The 19,773-nt window shown below is 40.6% G+C and overlaps 1 protein-coding gene across 2 annotated transcripts in view; it reads right to left on the bottom strand.

The window, feature by feature from the left end:
* Positions 1-19,773, bottom strand: part of btbd11b (BTB (POZ) domain containing 11b) — a 90,683-nt gene that overhangs the window by 20,295 nt on the left and 50,615 nt on the right. For both annotated transcript variants that reach the window (XM_019894232.1, XM_019894230.1), the window contains exon 2: positions 1,673-1,816. In XM_019894232.1, coding sequence (XP_019749791.1) covers positions 1,673-1,816 — 144 coding nt within the window. The remainder of the gene's footprint in view (positions 1-1,672; positions 1,817-19,773) is intronic.

Here is a 19,773-nt window from a genome sequence, read left to right as displayed (position 1 = left end):
AGTATGTTCACTAAATTCATTATCATACATTTTTACAAGGACAGAACAGTTAAGACCAGAGTGACACCATTTTGTTTGGCATGACTGAGTGATTTCACCCTCAGTGTTAATGACATCTGTAGGTATGATAACATGGTTTCAATTCAAATATGCTAATACGGCCTTTGGCAGAAGAGAAAATGAAAAATTAAAAAGAGGCAATTGGAAAGTAATGCTCCACAAGAGAGCCAAATGCCAGTGACTCCCTGAGCAGGATGCAAATTTGACAGCAGAGGAGTATTCGATTTTAAAGCGTCTTCCAAACAAATCACAATCATCTCATTCTATTTTTTTCCCCTCCATCTTGCCTTCTTTCAAAGAGAGATTGTGACATCCCTTTCGATGACAGCTATGCTTCACTCACAGTTATTCTTGTAGTGTGTTTACAAAACACAGTTATTTATGGATTTTTTTTTTCCCCCAGTGAAGATGACATTACCTCTGGACAGGGCTCTACTATTATCCACCAGCCGCTGACTTGTGTTGCCCTTGTCAACATATGATGAGTCCATGCTCGACCTCATCAATATAGAATGGATGGAAAACCCTCAGTGGTTCCCCCACTAACTGTTTACTATCCCGATGAGGCATGGTACAACATAATGAAAAGCTTCCTTGTGGCGAATCATTGTTTTTATCTGTATCTGTTTTGTCCCAAATATATGTACTTTTCCAAAATAAAAACACTTTTTTGTTTCTTTACTTTATTTGCCTTTTATTTAACCTACAAATGTGTCAGATCATTTTGCCTGGCGCTGAATGTGTGTGTGTGTGTGTGTGTGTGTGGGTGTGTGTGTGTGTGTGTGTGTGTGTGTCTCGAAAGAATCTACTTAATGACACAGCAACTCCTGATGATTCATTTCTGCTTAAGATGCACATTCATACGCACACACAAGGGTTGTACAGTGGCAGGTTTACTAATGTACCGGAGCAATATTTGGGCAGAGCCGAACGCTGCCATGATCATATTAGCCTGTCCGTCAGTAATGTCAGCCAACACAAATGTGAAAAGTTTAAAGCAACAAGATGAGCACATTTGACCTGAAAATCACAGCTTGAAAATGATTTTGCTGCCAGACTGGCGCACAATAACAAGAGTTGCACTTATATTACTGTATTATTCATAGGTGCATTGTATTGAGTGCTTGCACAAATGCTGTGGGATGCCAAAATTGGCTCAGTGTAGAGAAGTAGATTGAGAGCGGTAGTGACAGTGACACATCCATCCATCCATCCTTTTTCTAATTCGCTTATCCGCACAATCGTCGCGGGCGTGCTGGAGCCTATCCCAGCTGTCTTCGGGCAATAGGCGGGGGACACCCTGAACTGGTTGCCAGCCAATTACAGGGCACACATAGACGAACAACCATTCCCGCTCACAATCACACCTTGGGACAATTTGGAATGCCCAATCAATGACAGTGACACAGTCAGAGATTTAACACAATGTTCCTCCTTGTCGTTGCAGTTCGTTGTAGTGCAAAACACTGAGGTGTGTTTAATATACCGGTATATATTTTTTTTAACTTTACCGAGGGGCAACACATTAGAAAACCCTGTCAGTGCTGCAAAACACTTTTATAGCACGACAAACTACAGTCACAATAATATGTATGCAGAAGCAATCACTCACTGAGTTCAGAGATGCTGCCCACTCGTGTGGCCAGTAAGCACTGTTCAACAGAGCGCAGTTCAGACTGGCTGTAGGCGTTTCCCTCGCCATTCTTTCCTGTTCGCTGCTGCTGCAGAGTCAGACCCTCAGGTAGACTGAGCACACCTGAAAGAGAGAAAGAGTAAGAAAGTGAGTGAAGTTGTCAAAAAAAACAAACAAAGAGAAATAGCATTGTTCTATTGTAGAAATGGTGGACTGTAAGTTTACATACATTGGAAAAATAAATCATTTTTGGGCTTAATTTTTGTGGATGTGTACGTGAAAAAAAAAACATGGCAGTATACAGCCCATCCCGATGACACTTTCACTCAAAGCAGTGTTGTTGGAGTGGCAGAAAGTTTGGTATATATTTGGTATATACAGTATGTCATTGAATTTCGGGTGAACCCAATGTTGGGAGTGGAAAGTGTAAACATCATCTTTGAATATTGTGATATGCAAAATAATTTGAATAAACAATGTCATACATAACAGTCATGATAAAATAAGACTGCAAATAAGATGTCAAATAATAGTAAAAAAAGTTACATGATAGTATAGAGATAGTTATTTGATTATGTTTTCCTCCATTATGACATTATTCCCATTATGATATTATAATTTACACATATTTTGTCCTCTGGCTGAGTGTTTCAGTCCACACGAAGTTTCCGCAGCTACTCCATTTGATATAGAAACCTAATTCCAAAGAAGTTGGGACTTTGTGTTAAACATAAATAAAACAGAATACAATGATTTGCAACCTATATTTAATTGAACATACTGTACTCCAAATACAAGACGTTTAATGTTCAAACTGATAAAATTTAGGGTGTTAGAATTTTATGACTGCAACACGTTCCAAAAAAGCTGCGACAGGTGGCAAAAAAAGGCTGAGAATTGGAATCAGATAAAAAGGCTTCAGCATGTGCTGCAGCTGATCAAATTACAGCCATCGGACTCATGAACCTCAGTCCCAATTGATTGACATGAAAGAAACCAATTCACCTGAATTTGCTTGAAATCACATTTGGCTAAAAATAATAAATCATTCAGAACAAAAAATATCCATATTTCTAGTTCGTTGACCAAACGCACCCCCTCGTTCATGTTTTTTTTCTCCTTTTTTTTTAATGTTCCCCTGCAGGGTCAACAGTAGGAAAAAAAGATTCCAATAAACTGCTGGTAGGGCAGATTGACGACCCACAGCCATTTAAGACTATCTGCTCTCAAGATGCCAATTTGGCACAAATGCCCCAAGGTGCACTGCGCATTCTGCTCACTGATAATAACCAGGTATTTAGCATATCTAAAGCGCAAAGCAGCTGCTAAGCGAGCATTCGACCAGAGAGATGACACCCACTGACGATGCGCAACAAAGAACAAGAGACACTACCACCTGCTTCAAGTGTCAAGTGTCTTTGAACAACTACATATTGGATCCAAATATCCCAGCCAAGTCTGAAAGATCAACGACCGAGAAAAGCATGAAAGAAAATTCTTCAGGAACCGCAAAACACCCTTTGCTGTTTTGTTTGTTTTTATATGTAAAGATCAAGTAAATCCATCCATTTTAAACAATGGGGGGGGGGGCACCTTGAACTTTCCTCACTGCCACATTCTTCTGAAATATTTATATAGCACAGAGACTACATGGCCTGTGGCGAACAGTGGTGCTGTGAGCAATTGCCCTACTCCCGACAACCGTATGCTCACCATTCTCCGTTAATGATCAAGACAAGGTTGACAGGAATGTAATTAGTATGTTACTATTTGGCCTGGTGTTCATTTTGTAATGTTTAAAATAACAAATGTAATTATAGTGGAAACTAAATTCCATGAAGCTTATACAATTATTAAATCCAACAAAATCTTTGTTAAGTATGCCATAAATGTCACATACAATGTGACAAAAATATAACCATAACAGCCTCTCGTGGGTTTTAACTCTACATGCATTTTGCTTTTTAGATGTATAATTCTAGACAACAATGTTGACCAGTTTTTTGGAAATAATACATTCAGATTTCGATGTTCTTCATCAGTTAGTGCAATTTGACAAGTCGCAGTGGTGAGGATGGAGTTTGTGTTGTAAGCTTGTCTTGCGAGTTGCCAGCTAGATTGGCTTGTGAGCTCCCAGCTCGCTGGCACATTCTTGTCACGTTATCAACAGGTCGAGTAGAACACATTTGTTATGTTTTCATTTCAAGCTTATTGAGAAGGTTAAAAAATTAATTTATGAGGAGAATTGAACTTAATGACTGTAAGGAATGGCATTGCCCGTACAGTTAAACAAGGTTTTACAGCAGTGACAGTATTCCATCCATCCATCCATTTCCCAATCCGCTTATCCTCACGAGGGTCGCGGGGGGGTGCTGGATCCTATCCCAGCTGTCTTCGGGCAGTAGCCGGGGTACACCCTGAACTGGTTGCCAGTCAATCGCAGGGCACACATGGACGAACAACTATTCGCGCTTACAATCACACCTAGGCACAATTTAGAGTGTTATATCAACCTGCCATACATATTTTAGGAATGTGGGAGGAGACCGGAGTACCCGGAGAAAACCAATGCTAGCACGGGGAGAACATGCAAACTCCACACAGGAAGGCCGTAGCCGGAATCGAACCCTGCACCTCTGCACTGTGACGTGGACATGCTAAGCAGTCGTCCACCGTGCAGCTCTGACAGAACAGGTATTCCAAATCCGATTAATTTCAATGGTAACATCCATTCATTTCATGCAGCGCTTGTCATAATTAAGGTTGCAGGTGAGCTGGAGACTATCCCAGCTAACTTTGGCAAGAGGAAGTATCATCCCTGGACTTGTCGCTAATTATTGTTCGGGTACACACTGATAAACAACCATTCACACCTGCAATATGTACAATTTTGAGTCTTAAAAAAAAACTATTATGCATGCTTTTGGAGTGTGTGAGAAACCCATTGTACCCATAAAAAAATAAAAAAAACACACAAGTAGAGGGCGAACATTCAAACTCCCAAAAGGGAACGCATACCTCACAACTGAGGCAGACATGCTAACAACTGACTCACAGTGCTTCCCTCAAGTAAAACATTTGCTTTAAGAATAAACAAATCACAGATCGACCAGGATCATAGAAGAGATTTTATTTGACTGCCATCCTAGTGGTGAAAAAGATACCTCGCTGACAATGTTTATTAAAACAGATTATTATCTGTTAAAGATGTCGCATAAAACATTGACGTTTTAATGGCCTGTCACCAAATAATAGGGTCTCTGAAATGCCCGGCCACCCATCAAGTGAAAAATTAAATAGCCAAGTAACAAAAATAGATGCCCCAGAGAGCGAGCTGTTTTGCACAACAGGGTAACAAAAGGATAATGGCAACATGTATGGTTTGCAACGCAAAGATAAGAGGCGGGGATTATGATTAAATTAAGCAGTGGTGGCATCACGCAAGGTAAGTAGAGGTATGGCACAAATTGCTTTGTTAATGCTGAGAGCTGTTGTCATGTCTCCTTTCAGGAAGAATTTCTGATACAGCTCTTGTATTTCATCTCATTAGGATGTGCTTGCGAATGAAATGAAGTCCATGTTAAAACGTCAAAGTTCTGTATTTCATCATTATAGATGAAATAACACAAGCTACTATAAAGGCCGTAACACAACTCGTAAATATTTGGTCAAGCATCCATATAGGTGAGTGCTTGGAATGCTTCGTAGACAAAAAGCAGACCAGCTCTGCATTGTTGCTGTACAGTGCAAAAAGATAGTCGGCAAATTCATCATTTATCAACTTTATTGCCATTATTGGTTGTTAGATCTCGAGGTGCAACAAATAATCAATAGGCAATGAATCGATAATCAAATTATCGGACAACTATTTTGATAATTGATTAATCATGTATCGACTTTGTTTACCTAAAATTGTCCAAATCCTTGGACATTCAGCCTCAGTAAATATGATCTGGTTTCTGTAGTTCTCTGTGAAAGAGGACAGATTATCTAGTTGAGTCTCGTGATCAATCAAAGAAAGACATTTGCATTCATCTGTTTTTACTTTGGAATACAATGATCAATATTTTTGATGATTTTGATGGTTTTGACCAAACACGTGACTCATCCCTGAGCAATCCATCACTGTGCATTTTAGGGCTGTCACTATCAAACATTGTTAGATTATGATTATTCTCGTGATTATTCCACCATTTAATCAAATATTCTGTGTGTGTATATATATATATATACAATACAATACATCCTGATTTATATAGCGCTTTCACAACAGCAGCAGCTGTAACAAAGCGCTTATTTTATATATATATATATATATTGCATTCAAGGCTGTTAGAAAATACTGACCTTGACATTTTTGTTTCCGAACCAACTATTGTTGTTTATTTGGGATTGTTTTTTTTTTTTCTTTTTACACGAGAGAATCAGTCAGCTTTGATGAAGGACTATCCAAATCAGATTTATTGCTGTTGACAGGATGAAATCTGATGATTTGGACAATTTTAAAAGAAGTATGACGCTAAATGATTACGACGGTAAATTACTAAAATAGTTTTTGATTAATTTGATCGATTAGTTGTTGTTTAATTGATCTGACTCCGACTCCTAGTGCAGTTTCTTCATTGTCAACAATATCCTATTTTTTAATAAAGGGACAGAAATATAAAAAATGTTTTATCCACTTCATCACAAATAAAAAAATAATTGTCACGTTAATAGAATATTAAAATAATCATTAATTGCAGCTCTAGTTGGATCACTGTTGCACTGTCATGTTTGACACACTTAAAGATAACAAAGCGATTGTTCATGTCATTCATGAATAAATCTACAAAAATAAATGCGAAAATAGGAGCATTTAGTTGTTCAGCTCCTTCGCTTTAGTTGGGGGGCATAACGATGAGGGCAGAACTGACAGTGAATTGCTGAACGCTCTTCGGGTGGACTGAGGCAAGGTGACTCAGTGGCTCTCCTAATGCGCAGCACTGTGTGCCCTCAGGGACTCACTGAAGGAGCGCTTACATGCCGGTCAGCCAACGTCTGTGTGCATTTGCACCATGAGATGTGTTGTCAGTATCTTACGTCCTGGTTGTCACCGTCTGTTCAACAGAGCTCCCTCTGTCTCATGGGAAGTTGCACAAGATATTAGTGGGGAGCCATGATCAGGCTAATGTTGTATCAAACTTTGAGCTGCATAATGATGTGTGGGCTGATATTAGACACCTGCCTTTCTTCATGTGGACTCGAGAGGTAGAGCAAAAAATTGTGTCTATCAAGTGAAGCGACTTTTTTGAGATACGAGCAGCCGTTAAGTCGATTTTTTTTCAATCTGTGAGCACAAACTTGATATGAATGCTGAATGACAGATGGAATGAGTAAATATTTTTTCCCCAAAAAGTGGCTTCAAGCAGTTTGCCACTCTCTGTCTAAGTTTACTGTCAAATCAAACATAAATCAACGTGAATTACACATTTTGTATTTAAAACAACCGTATAGCTTAGCCTTTAGTCCACTCGCTTCAGAGCCATGCTAACATGAGCAATGCTTAACATCTATGTGGCTGTGCTATAACCAGGCTTGCACATTAGGAGTGTGCAGGTGTGCATGCATACTGTGAATCATCATGTATGCGTCAGATTCGACTGCCTCAGCGCGCTTTTACGTTCCAAATATATTGCAGCCATAGACTCTGTGATTGCAAGTCAGTGTCGAAAAATCAGTCAAGGATAGCAGCCACAAAGATTGCTTCCAAGGGTTAACTTCAGAATAAAAAATTCCTAAGTCATCAATGTCCATGTACAGCACAGATCGGCAACTCAAATGCTGGAGGCTGGGGCCACAATTTTTCATCAGTGCTACTGAGGGGGGGGGGGGGGCGTTGTCATTTTGAAGAAATACAGTCCACGTCATTTTATATTGAGAGAGCAAAAGCTTCACAGTACAGTGTTCAAAGGTGCTGTTACACTGCCACTGAAGAGAATGGGAGGGGAGACAGGAGGAGGCTGAGAGTCGCTCCGAGCTAGACATCGTTACTGAAGAATAAATAATGTGCAGAAGCTCCCATTATCACATCACTCATAGAAACTTCCTTAGTTTCTGTGACAACAGAGGCAACCACAGTCCAACACTTGCATAAATACAGCTAACAGTTCAAGTCACCCTTTTCTATGAATGTAAAAATCTGTGCTGCTTTTTAAGTGATGAGCCGTACGATTTGTAACACTTTAAGACTTACATCAATAGTGTATTTCTGGCCACTGATCGCCATGCCTGGGTCATGGCATCAAGTTTGTGCATTTGGATGCACGCTGCAGGGTTGACTAGAGCAGTAGAGCAGGAATGCCAACCTCGATGTGGCTCCTACCCTGCTCTTAAAATCTATTTTGGAGGGACCCACTGAGACGTACACATCTTCAAATGTAGTGCTGCTCCCGACTAACAATGGATGTGCCTCGACATATCGAGAAAGTGGAGTCAGTCCTTGATTTGGCAAATCACAATATGAAAAATGAAGTTCAACGATGTTATTTGATGCATTTCAACAAGCAAAAAAAAAAAAAAAAAAAAAAAAGAACAGACAATGGAAAAGGTGAATTGCAAATACTGGCTCGAAAGAGTTAATCATGGTGTAACGGGACATGGATACATGGAGTACTGGGCTTAGTTCTGTTGTGCCAGGCCAGATGGCTACCATATGTATCTGAGCGGGTGATCATAGAGGGAAAGATAGCAAGACGGAAGGCTGACATGTGGTGCATCATAACTTCTTTCCTACTTCATGGCAGCTTGAAATATTTTATATCTTCTCTGTCGTGCATCCAGTGGTATGAATAACGGTGGGAAAAGAAAATAGGAGATCCCGCAAGACAAATAACGTCATCATGGCAAAGGAGACTATGAATAGTTTGGTTTGGACTCTGTGGTGACCAGTTTGGTCTGATGAAACCACAAGCCTGTAATACATTAGTCGTATGTCAGCCACAATGGCAAGAAGTATCTAACTATACGAGCAAATGTCAGCTAAAATTAAGAAACTGGGACAAACAGAAGCCATGCAGCAAATACATGCATGAAAATAAATGGTTAATATCCACCTTATGAATGCAAACATGAAGTGCGTACAGAGAAAAGTCAGAATTTCCGGGACTTGACCAATTATTGATGTGCTTTCTGCAGAGAACATGGTCGGCTAATTTATATATTGTTGAGCTAACACAGGATCATGTTAAATGCATTTCACCTCTCAGTGTGAAAATGAAAAAGGTCGTCATCAACAGAAACAGCACATTTGAATAAGCCTGGTTTGTCATAAAAAAATAATCAGTAGGAAATGTACTAGGTTGTCAGCAAAACTATGAGTCATTTGCGCTGTTAGACTGCCTTTGAAAAGTAGTCTGATGTCTTTCGTTAGCCTATATGGGGCACTCGCTTCATGGCTAGCTGCCACTAGAAGCTAATGCACTCAACAGGTGACGTATGTCAAAGTCAGCGTAATTATTTTGATTTGATTTTACCATCCTTAACTAACTATTGAATGTCACATTAGAAATCAAGATGACATTATTTCGATGTTGGTGGCAATATATGAACTGTTCCCAGCTACAGTCAGCAAGATGAGTCAAGGGAGCCGCCACATCACCGCATGCTGCGGGAACATCAAAATAAGAGCGTGCAAAAGCATTGGATTGTTATCATGCTTCTGCAGGGCTTGCTGATAAGATGGTCATTTAAATCAGGTGTGTTGGAGGAGGGAGACATCGAAAACACTGTAGACAGGAGCCCCCGAGGACCGAAACTGGCGACCCCTAATCTAAAGCTTTACCTCAGCTGCAAACTTATTATTCAGAAAATGTTTAGTCTTTAGTGTAGATTTGTGAGGGGTATCAATTAATCAGCAACATTCAGTTGATCATTTCTTGAAGTAATGGCGGTGAAACGGATTGGATTATATAGCGGAAATCCACAGACACACATGCCATGCCAATGATTCACTCTAAACTAGTTTGGCTATGGGAAGATGATCTTCTATCTATGGAGACAACAATATTCTGTTCAATATGACACTGGACAGAAACAGGAGTTTGTAACATCCAGAGATTGTCACATCCCAATAAAAACAATAAATATATATTTTTAAGTAACAGCTACATATCTGATCGTTTTTGACCCATAGTTAATCACTGGAATTAAGATTAAAATGCCCAGCCCTTTATTGATCAAGTACAAATGAAATTGCTACATTTTGAAGAGGAGGTTTTGCTTGCAGGCTTGCTTTTAGGACAATGGACGCGACAACGCACTGATTCCAATAAAGTGCACTAATAAACTCGTTTAATGGTATCTCCCAATAACTACAGTGCAATGCCGGTTATTTATGCACACAAGGGAGCATTTAACTGCTAATGTGCCATATATCTTCACAATTAGAAGATGGAAGTCTGACGAGTCCTGAAATAAGCGTGAAGACCACCATTACAATCCAAATGATTGCTACCATTTATGCGTTTATTTGAAGAAATAAACATTTGGACATGAAATTAAACCACATTCTAAACAGTCTAATCGTTCGAATAATGTGACGTTTTGATCCTTATAAAGTAACATCCCAAAGGGACTTTTTAGGAAACACGCACCGTTTGTGAATCTAAAAGGTAGCTAATGCAAAAGGAATGTAATGAAACAGTGTGGCGTTTGTCCTGCTGAATGTTCTCTGACAGTGTTTGCAGTCATAATGTTATATATGCCTTCATAGAATGAGGTGATCCAATAAACGGCTATACCAAGGACTTTGCAAGCACACAGACAGTAAAAATTGCAGCTTTCAAGAGGTTCTGGGTTCAAACTCCGCTCCTCGAGGGCCGCTACCCTGCATGTTTTAGATGTTTCCCTCCTCCGACATACCTGATTGAAATGATCAGCTCTTCAGCGAGCTCTGCAGGAGCCTGATCATGACCATGTACCAAAACATGCAGCATTGCGGCCCTCGAGGATTGGAGTTTGACACCTGAGGTTTGGGCTCTCCTGTGTGAGCTTTCCTCTCTCATCCTCCCGTGTTTGCATAGGTTCTCTCTGGGTACGCCAACTCCCTCCCACATTCCAAAAACATGCATGTTGGGCAAAGTGAACACTAAAATTAGACATAGGTGTGACTGTGAAGCCCAGTTTTAATGGCAAGAATTGACATTTTTCAGCAGACTTCCAAACTTTGTGAGACCCCATATGCATGATAAGAAAAAAAATGACAGGTGAAACAATTTTGAAATACAGTGTGCGGTGTACAGCCCCACAGCAAAATCAATACATCACGCTGAAACGTGTGTGTGTGTGTGTGTGTGTGTGTGTGTGTGTGTGTGTGTGTGTGTGTGTGTGTGTGTGTGTGTGTGTGTGTGCGTGTCTGCAGGTTGGTGAGGGTAATTCGCAGCTGCAGCTCCTCAGTTAATCAACTGCTACCCTTTTTAAACTGGATTTGGATGCCACTGTTCTGCCAGAATTTGTACAATCCATCTCAAGTTTGTCATGTCCTGAAATTCTTTGTAACTTTGGAGATGGTGATATTAATCCTGCCGACTTGTCTTTACAAGCTCTGGCCTGCTACCTGTCTTTGTTTGCTGCACATCTGCCTCGCACCTGGTTGCCGCCATCCTGACCTCAACCTTGTGCCCCATGTCTCTTCTGGCCTTAATCTGGACCCATTCCCTATAGCCAAGGAACCTGCTCCATTTACCACAAATGTGTAACTCATCATTATATCTGCTGTTTCTTTTCTGCATCTGGGTCCTCCTCACAACCAGCCACCTAACAATTGTTTTGCCAGTTGTCCCAGGGATCTGAAGCAAGGGTGATATAAATGATAAAAATCTGACAATATAACAGGTGAATTGAAAGTTTTTGTTAAATGGTGTTTGTTGTCCTTCACATAGACCCATTGTTGACTGCTCTCAGCGTTTTGGCTGCTACATTCGTCCAAGGAGATCTGTGCTTGATGGTTGTGCATTTTCGCCTGCATGTGCATACCAGCCTAACAACCACGGTGAGCTTGTGTTCTTTTGCGCTTGTAATAGGCAGTTTTTTTCACAGCCCCATTTTATTCAGAGATGTCGGTGCGGTTGGACAGTCTGCGTTGGTATGGCTGGATGGACGGCTGGTAGAACTAAGGATGATAAGACTCGGTGCGGAGCATGGATGGATACTTGGAACTGAGAGTGAGCGCTTGGAATTGAAGCGGATCTAATTGAATCAATCTGTATTTGTCAATAGACGCAACAGCTTCTTGTTTACTTTTCAAACTTAGCTTGTAGCAGACGTGTGACGTCATGCACACTGTGATCATGACGTCTCTGATCCACTCGTTAAAAGGGATTGATTCTCTCCTCTTTCATCTATAGATGCTATAAACAACAAAGAATAGTTGTTACAATTGTACAATTGTCTGTGTTTTATGTTATGTGCTGTCCTATTTTGATTACATGTTAAATATTTAGTAGAAAATGAAGATGTATTGTGAAATTCTATGGAATACAGTCATACCTCGGTTTTCGACCATAATCTGTTCCAGAAGGCTGTTCGAAAACGGATTTGTTCGAAATCCGAAACTATTTTAGTAGCCCACGATTAGGGGCTAATACACTATGCAGAAATAACAAAAAAACAGTCAGATTTGCGTAAATCACCACAAACATGTCCGCTCACAATGAACATTACACGAGGAAGCGTGTAAGGAAGCCGACAGGAGTCGAGCGGCGTATTCGGGTTTGCTTAGTTTGGTCAAAAAAACGAGGTATGACTAATTGTTATTCGGGGCTCGCTTAACTGATTAGTCATGAGTGACCCACTGCCTTCCCACTGCCCTACTTGGTGCAAAATGAAAGCCTTTTATGAAGCAAAGTATTTGGTGAATAAGTTAAAATTTGGATTTATTTTTTTTTTGCTTTCAATTTGCAACAAGAAGCCTTTCGAACTTCAGAAGCAAATGGCATGTAGTTACTTTGATATTTCAAAGGATTTTAAAAAATGTTGGAACACCCATATTCTTACATTTTTGCTTCTTGCAGGGTCACACAAATCAAAATGTAAAAAGCCTGAATTTTTCATACGGTTATTGTATTCTCTGTAATAAATAGAATGATAAATATAATGTGGTGGCCTTGTTTGCAAAAGCTTAGGAACACCATAAGAAATGGGAGGAAAAAAAAGACAGTCAGAGTGAAGATAAGCTAAAAAATACACATGCTCGAACACGTAGTTCAGCATCACACAATAGAACGAGCACACACAGAGATGACTTGTGACGGGTGACCGGCGCACAACAAGGGCGCAACTATTACGTAATCATATCCAATCAGAGTGAAACCAGTCTCCCTCCTGGCTGTGTCTTACTCAGCCCCAAGGTAGCAGCTCAGTTGCTATTATTTCATTCTTTTTTTTTTTTTTTTTTTTTAAATCTCTTTTCTGCCGCGAAGGGTAATAGGTCTGTGTGCGGAACCCACGAGTAGTGCAATTCCCGCGGGATGCTTTGCAGACAATACTGGCAATCAGCAACAAGGGGGTGGAGGGGAATTGTGAAGTCACTGAGCCATGCGCACATCCTCACCCGTCAACCTCCCACAAAGGTCTACCTTTCGATGAAGGACTTTGCTCGATGTCTCCCATGTCATCTGATTTGTAAAAGGCGCATGGTTTTGAGTGGTCTGTTTTAGTCAACAAAAGGAGGACAAAAACATGGTGAATTTGGAGGGCTCCTATTGACAGATTGTCCCAGCACTCCAGCTAAATGCAACAATGTTTTGATGTAATTGCTCATTTAGCACCGAGGGCACTCGAGTAATTAAAGAATATGACTAATGCCGTGAAAATGGGATTTTGCTACAAGGGGATGCTTTCCTCCGGGCCAGGGATGACATCAGACCCAGCTGCTTGTAAACACAGGCTGCTTTTAAACGAAGCCACTCGTGGACATGAAAACTCGGCAGCATAAACACAAAGCAAAGTGCAAAGCATATAAGACAGTAACACCTTCAGGCAGAAAAGGTACAGTCACTGGCCATGCGTAATGGGCACATGGTTCTTACGTTTGTGTGTCTGCATCACTTTGTGTCTCTGTGTACATTTGTCTGCCTCTTTGCCTGCATAGATGAACAAAGCAAGTGTGAGCTTCTGAGCCGGCCACTACAAAGGAAAACAATGGTGTGCAAATGTTCACGAAAATATTTTCAAAGTTCCTGCTGTAAAGAGACCCGGAAATAACTATACTCTCTATTTGATGTTTTGATGTGTAGAAGAGCAAATAAATCCAAATATTTTCTGGGAAGACCAGATGAACTTAATGTTAAAGGTGATGACAAACGATTCCTCCATCCATTTTCTAATCCACTTATCCTCATGATGGTCGTGAGCGTGCTGGAGCCTATCCAGGATGTTTTCGGGCAGTGGGCGGGTTACACCCTGAACTGGTTCCCAGCCAATGGCAGGGCACACATAGACAAACAACCATTTGCACTCACAATCACACCTCGGGACAATTTAGAGTGTTCCATTAACCTGCCGAGCACGTTTTTTTTGGAATGTGGAAGGAAGCTGGAGTACCCGGTGAAGTTGGGGCCTGGAATCAAACCCTGCACCTCTGTTTTGTGAGGCGAACATGCTAACCAGTCACCCACATTGCTGCCCTATGACAAACGATGACAATGTAAAACAATAAGAACTATCAAACAGCTATACAGAAAAGGGCTAAAACCACCAGTCACAAAACACCCATTCATCCATTTTTGGGACTTCTCGTATTCATTTGGGTTGCAGGTGAGCTGGAGTGTATCCCATTTACCCATCTGTGCAAAATCATGACTCTACGGGGACCTACCATGCATTGTTTTTGGAATGTGGGATGAAGCAGTCAACCACTGTAGATTCGCACCCTGGCCACAAAACAATCTGGGATGAAATGAGTCTCAATTGATTTTCAATCCTGACTTCTCTTTCCGAGTGCTTGAATGTCTACAAATTGGCAAAAACAATCTGTTGTGGTCAGTGTGATGCAGACTGAGCAGATGCTTGCCGGATCGCGCGTCACTATCAAGATGTGATTGCCGCACTCTCATTACTCATTTCAAATGTCTTGATGCTTAATTTTCTTGTATTTGCTCTAAGAAGGAAAAGTGTAAAAACAAAAACTGACGATCTAAACGTTTTTTCTGCAGATTTGAAAAGGAGACCTCCACTCTGTACATCTGCCCACCCTCACCACCAACTCCTTCATTCATACCCCAGCCTACATAACCTGAAGCTGAACACACTCAAGACTGTAGAGATGAATGTGACCTTCAGGAACCATCCTTCGCCACAGCTGCCCCTCACACTATCCAACTGCCCTGTGTCAACCGTCGAGACCTTCAAGTTCCTGGGAATCGCAGTCTCTCAGGACATGAAGTGGGAAGCCAACATCAAATCCATTCTGAAAAAGGCCCAGCAGAGGATGTACTTCCTGAGGCTGTTAAGAATCAGAATCAGAATCAGAATCATCTTTATTGGCCAAGTATGTAGAACACACAAGGAAATTGTTTCCGGTAGTAGAGGCTACACTAGTACACTAGTATCATCATCAACAAGGAAGCACGGCCTGCAACAGCATCTACTGAGACAGTTCTACACAGCAGTCATCGAATCAGTCCTATGTTCCTCCATCACAGTCTGGTTTGGTGCCGCCACAAAAAAAAGGACAAAATCGAGCTATGAACACTTAGGACTGTGGGGAAAAAAAAAATCATCGTGCCACCCTACCCATTCCTGAGGACTTGCATGCCGCAAGAACCAAGGCGAGGGCATGGAAAATTCTCTGGACCCCCACCACCTATTCCCCTCAGGTAGGCGCTATCAAACCATGCTCACTAAAACCAGCAGACATTCCAACAGCTTCCTCCCTTTCGCCATTAACTCCCTGATCATTGTACAGGCTTCAAAAACTGAAATTGATCAACATTCTACAGCACTAGACACTTGAAAGCACTCAAGGACTTTTCTGCATAATTGCCCATCCAAAGTTGCATTACCATTACTGCTCACGGCCATTTAAAAATGGTGCAACGATTATCTATCTCATATGCACAACTGTCATAGTATTGTAAGTACCGCACCACTGATCTCTTTATCTCTGCTCAATGACTCTCCACATTGTTGCACAGCTGTCATTGGGTGTTACTACTACAAAATCGTACCCTTACATTAACGAACTTACTTACTTGTCATTGTCTTTGTTTATCCAAGTTGCTTGTTACTGCACTAGTGGTGTAGCTCATACTGTCTGAGACAATAAAAACGATTCCGAAATGCTGCGTATATTAGTCCTGTAAAAATACCATAAATTACTATTAAGTAAGCCCACGTTTCTGAAATGGATTTCAAAACATCACCATATTGCCCTGGGTGGATCATAGCAATAACATGTGTGTGTGTGTGAGTTTGTGAGTTTTTTTGTCTTTAATGTGTAGGAATTTTTCCTTTTAAAATGCCAAAACAATACAGTTGGAAGTAAAAACAATGGTCCCTGTACTCCTTTCCAAGTCCTAACAGCAGGTAAATTCTTTCCTACCTTACGCTGAACTTTCTTCTCCAAACGTTGCTGCTCCCTGAGTGGTTCCAGGTTGGGAGACTCGCAAAATATGATGTATTGAGCTACAAATTGCTCAGTAATTGTTTAAGTCACCTCGTGTAATTTATCATCCAGACCGCGCACAGTCTCTGTGGGGCGCGTCCAAACAGACTAGAAGTGGGCCATGCCTGGCAGAGACTGATGAGGCCTGTGGCCATGTGCTGCTCCTTATTTCTTCCCCACCCCGACTAAAGCGCATCCTCTGAGGAAGGACCCTCATTGTTCAGGGCCAACTCTAGCAAATATCTCTGTCACTTTGATTATGTGGGAACAGTCGTATCTGGAATGCCATCATTCAATGTGAAACCTCTCTTCTGGTACTTTATATTGAAACTATGGAAACTTTGATGAAAGTTTGGTAGGTTTGATACATAAATGACTGATTGATGATTTGCTTTCGGAATTTGAAGGGTGAAGAGAAGTGTTGCTATTTTAGTCCTTTTCGCCAATATCACCTGCTGCTCCTCAGTTTTGGTAATTCTCACTCCTTAACTTCCTCCTGTTGTAACCCACACCTCATCCTTCCCGCTTGGTACAAACTATGCCGTCCGCTATACTCAGAGTGGCCCTCCATTAATTTTTGAAAATAAAAATGGCTGCTGTTGCTGCTATAATACATGCACCAACCAGAGGATGGCAGACATTGCTTACCAATGCGTTGAAGTCCAAAGCTGTCATTATGAAGAAGAGCATGTCATGGCCGCTTTGGTTGTGTCCAAATTCACAGGCTGGGTCTTCCAAAGGCCGCATTTTTGGACACATGACGTCACTTCCGTCGCGACTCGACTGCAAGTGGTGTCCAAATTCCCATTAAGCCTGTCCAAATTCATCAGTTTTCATGCAGTCCAAGGAGGCTACATGAGGAGGAGCCTTTTAAGGTGCTGAATGACCCAACCTGTGAATTGTCTTTCTAGAATTTGGAAACCGCGTGTGGTGGATTCGCGCCGGAAGTGGCGTTATGCGGCCGAAAAATGCGGCCTTCGGAGGACACAGCCTGTGAATTTGCACACAGCCTTTAACATCGATCTCAAAAGTACACAAACAAGGTGATTTTTTTCTTTTCTTTTTTTTTTTTGGACAGTTCGTTTAAAATGCAATAGGAGAAGTAAATTTGTCTCCTCCAAAATCATGTATATATTCAACACTTAATAGTGTTACAAACACATATGGGTGCCTAACTGGACAAGCGATCATTTTGATGGACTTGCCTGACAGAGGGGATAATTCTCGTTTTTTTGCCTAGGAAATGGAATTTCCTATCCTATCCTACCGGAGTGAGATGACCTTGAAGTTCTTGGGGATAGGATCATTTGAATTCTACAAATGCTAAGGAAAGTTGCCTGTATGTAACCTTTAAAGCCCCATTTAGCATAAGTTACTCCTGATCTACCTTTAGGAAAGGATATTTTACAAAATTCTTCATGACAGTAACTTTGAAAGCAACAGGACGCCAACATAGTTGACAACCTATGCGAAGACACTCAGGTTTCACACTCGACTTAACCCCCCGCCCCCCCCCCAAAAAAAAAAACAGTCATTTAAAAAAATAGCAATAACACATTTTCTTTTTGTCACAAGTGGATAATCAATGAGACCGAGAAATAAACGTTCAAACCAAAAAGAGAGGTATGGTTCCACACAACAGAAATGAAATTTTCATACATACATACATTTCCATAATTTATTATTCAAGATAAATAAAAACATCATAAGTGATCCCTCACATCAATAACAATTACTATTTCTATTATTAAACAAATATTTTGCAGGTTATGTCTGCGAGTCAGTAATACTCCTTGTTGCACGATGAAAACAGTTCGGAAAAGTGGAGTCAAATTAGTCTGAAACAGTGCTGTCCGTAACTATGTTGGAAAGGAAACACCTTTTCATCTCTCCTTGGCCTGATGACCTAATCTAACCAAGGTGAAAGGTGGCATGAGTACTTAGTGTTTTTTTGTTGTTGTTGTTGTTTTTGTTTTGTTTTTTTATAACTAAGCAGTGGATCTTTTCTATAGGCATTAGAAAATTAAAGTATATGAATATCCTATTCTGTACATTGGTTGAATAAAAAAATATGCAACATATGCGCATATTTTGTCATACAATGTGGTTTGGAAGCGCACGGTCCTATGCAGCCCCTACAGGAGTGCTGATGAAAAATTGTGGCCCCCGCCATTATTCAAATTGTCCATCCCTGAACTATACCCTTACTGCTATAGCAGGGGCGTCAAACTACTTTCTGTTGCGGGCCACATTGTAAGTTAGGATTTCCTTATGTCCATTTTGACTGTGAACCCAAATAAACGTATGATTGTCACATATTACATAAACACAAAGAAATTGTGAATAACTAGTTTTGAAATGAGAGTGGAGTAAAATATTATTACATTCATTTTTAAAATAGCTCTATGTTTTCAAAAGTGAAGACAATTTGCAATTTTGGTGTTGTAGTAAGAATCATTAAGTCCATGCACATAATTTGCATTGGTGGGCCACATCAAATGATGTAGTGGGCCAGATCTGTTCCCCGGGCCTTGAGTTTGACATCTGTAAGCTTTCGGGATCATTGCATTTGCCTTATTTACAACCCTCCTCAGTCCTCACGTTTGGTCCACAACTTGGAAGTCAGTCTCACTTGAACACATTAAAGAGGAGCTCAGTTGTCTGAATGCACCGCAGGGATAGGGGACAGAGGAGGCTCCAATGAGAAGCTATAACTGAGGATGCACAAGTGTATCATTTGCATGGGAGTCTCTTAGTACATACAACACACAACAAAACACCAACACTAAATCAGTACAGCAAAAGCAGAGACTATTAAATGTGGTCGAAATATGTTTCATAATGCAAGACAGTGTTCCCCAAGTTTTTTTGCGGAGGAAATGATTAATAAAATGCTATAAAAACACAAAGATAAATCCACTGTGTTTTTTATGTACTTCACCAGCGGCACTAACACGATAACAAGGGTAACAACAATGCTTTAATAAGGTCACTATGGTAATGCTTTAACATATAACAGACACCACAGAAGAATTTCATGAATGATATGAGCAACACAAAAACTGGGGTATTTTGTAGATAGATATACAGTACCAAATAAATGTCAAGCTACATTTTTATGTTACTATAATAGCAGCGTGCTCCTGAAATGTGCCAACAAGGCAACATGAAACAAATACAAGGTGCATGAAAATATCTAATTCACCATAACGTTAAATCTAGAGCCGCTCGCCGCATATTGTGCAGAGCGGGCTTTCTTCATGCGTGGGAATCACCTGTTGCCATAAATCCATTTTCAAGTATGTCTCCTGCTATTGTCTGTTGACTGCATATTTCTTTTTCTTCATGGGCTCTTGTGTTGCCTCATCACTGGGACTTTTCCCCGTTGAAAGAAACTTTCCAAATATACATATATATATATATATATATATATATA

The sequence above is a fragment of the Hippocampus comes genome, unplaced genomic scaffold (assembly GCF_001891065.2).
Source record: "Hippocampus comes isolate QL1 unplaced genomic scaffold, H_comes_QL1_v1.1 scaffold104, whole genome shotgun sequence".
Lineage (NCBI taxonomy): Eukaryota > Metazoa > Chordata > Actinopteri > Syngnathiformes > Syngnathidae > Hippocampus > Hippocampus comes.
This window is presented reverse-complemented; position numbering and strand designations above follow the sequence as displayed.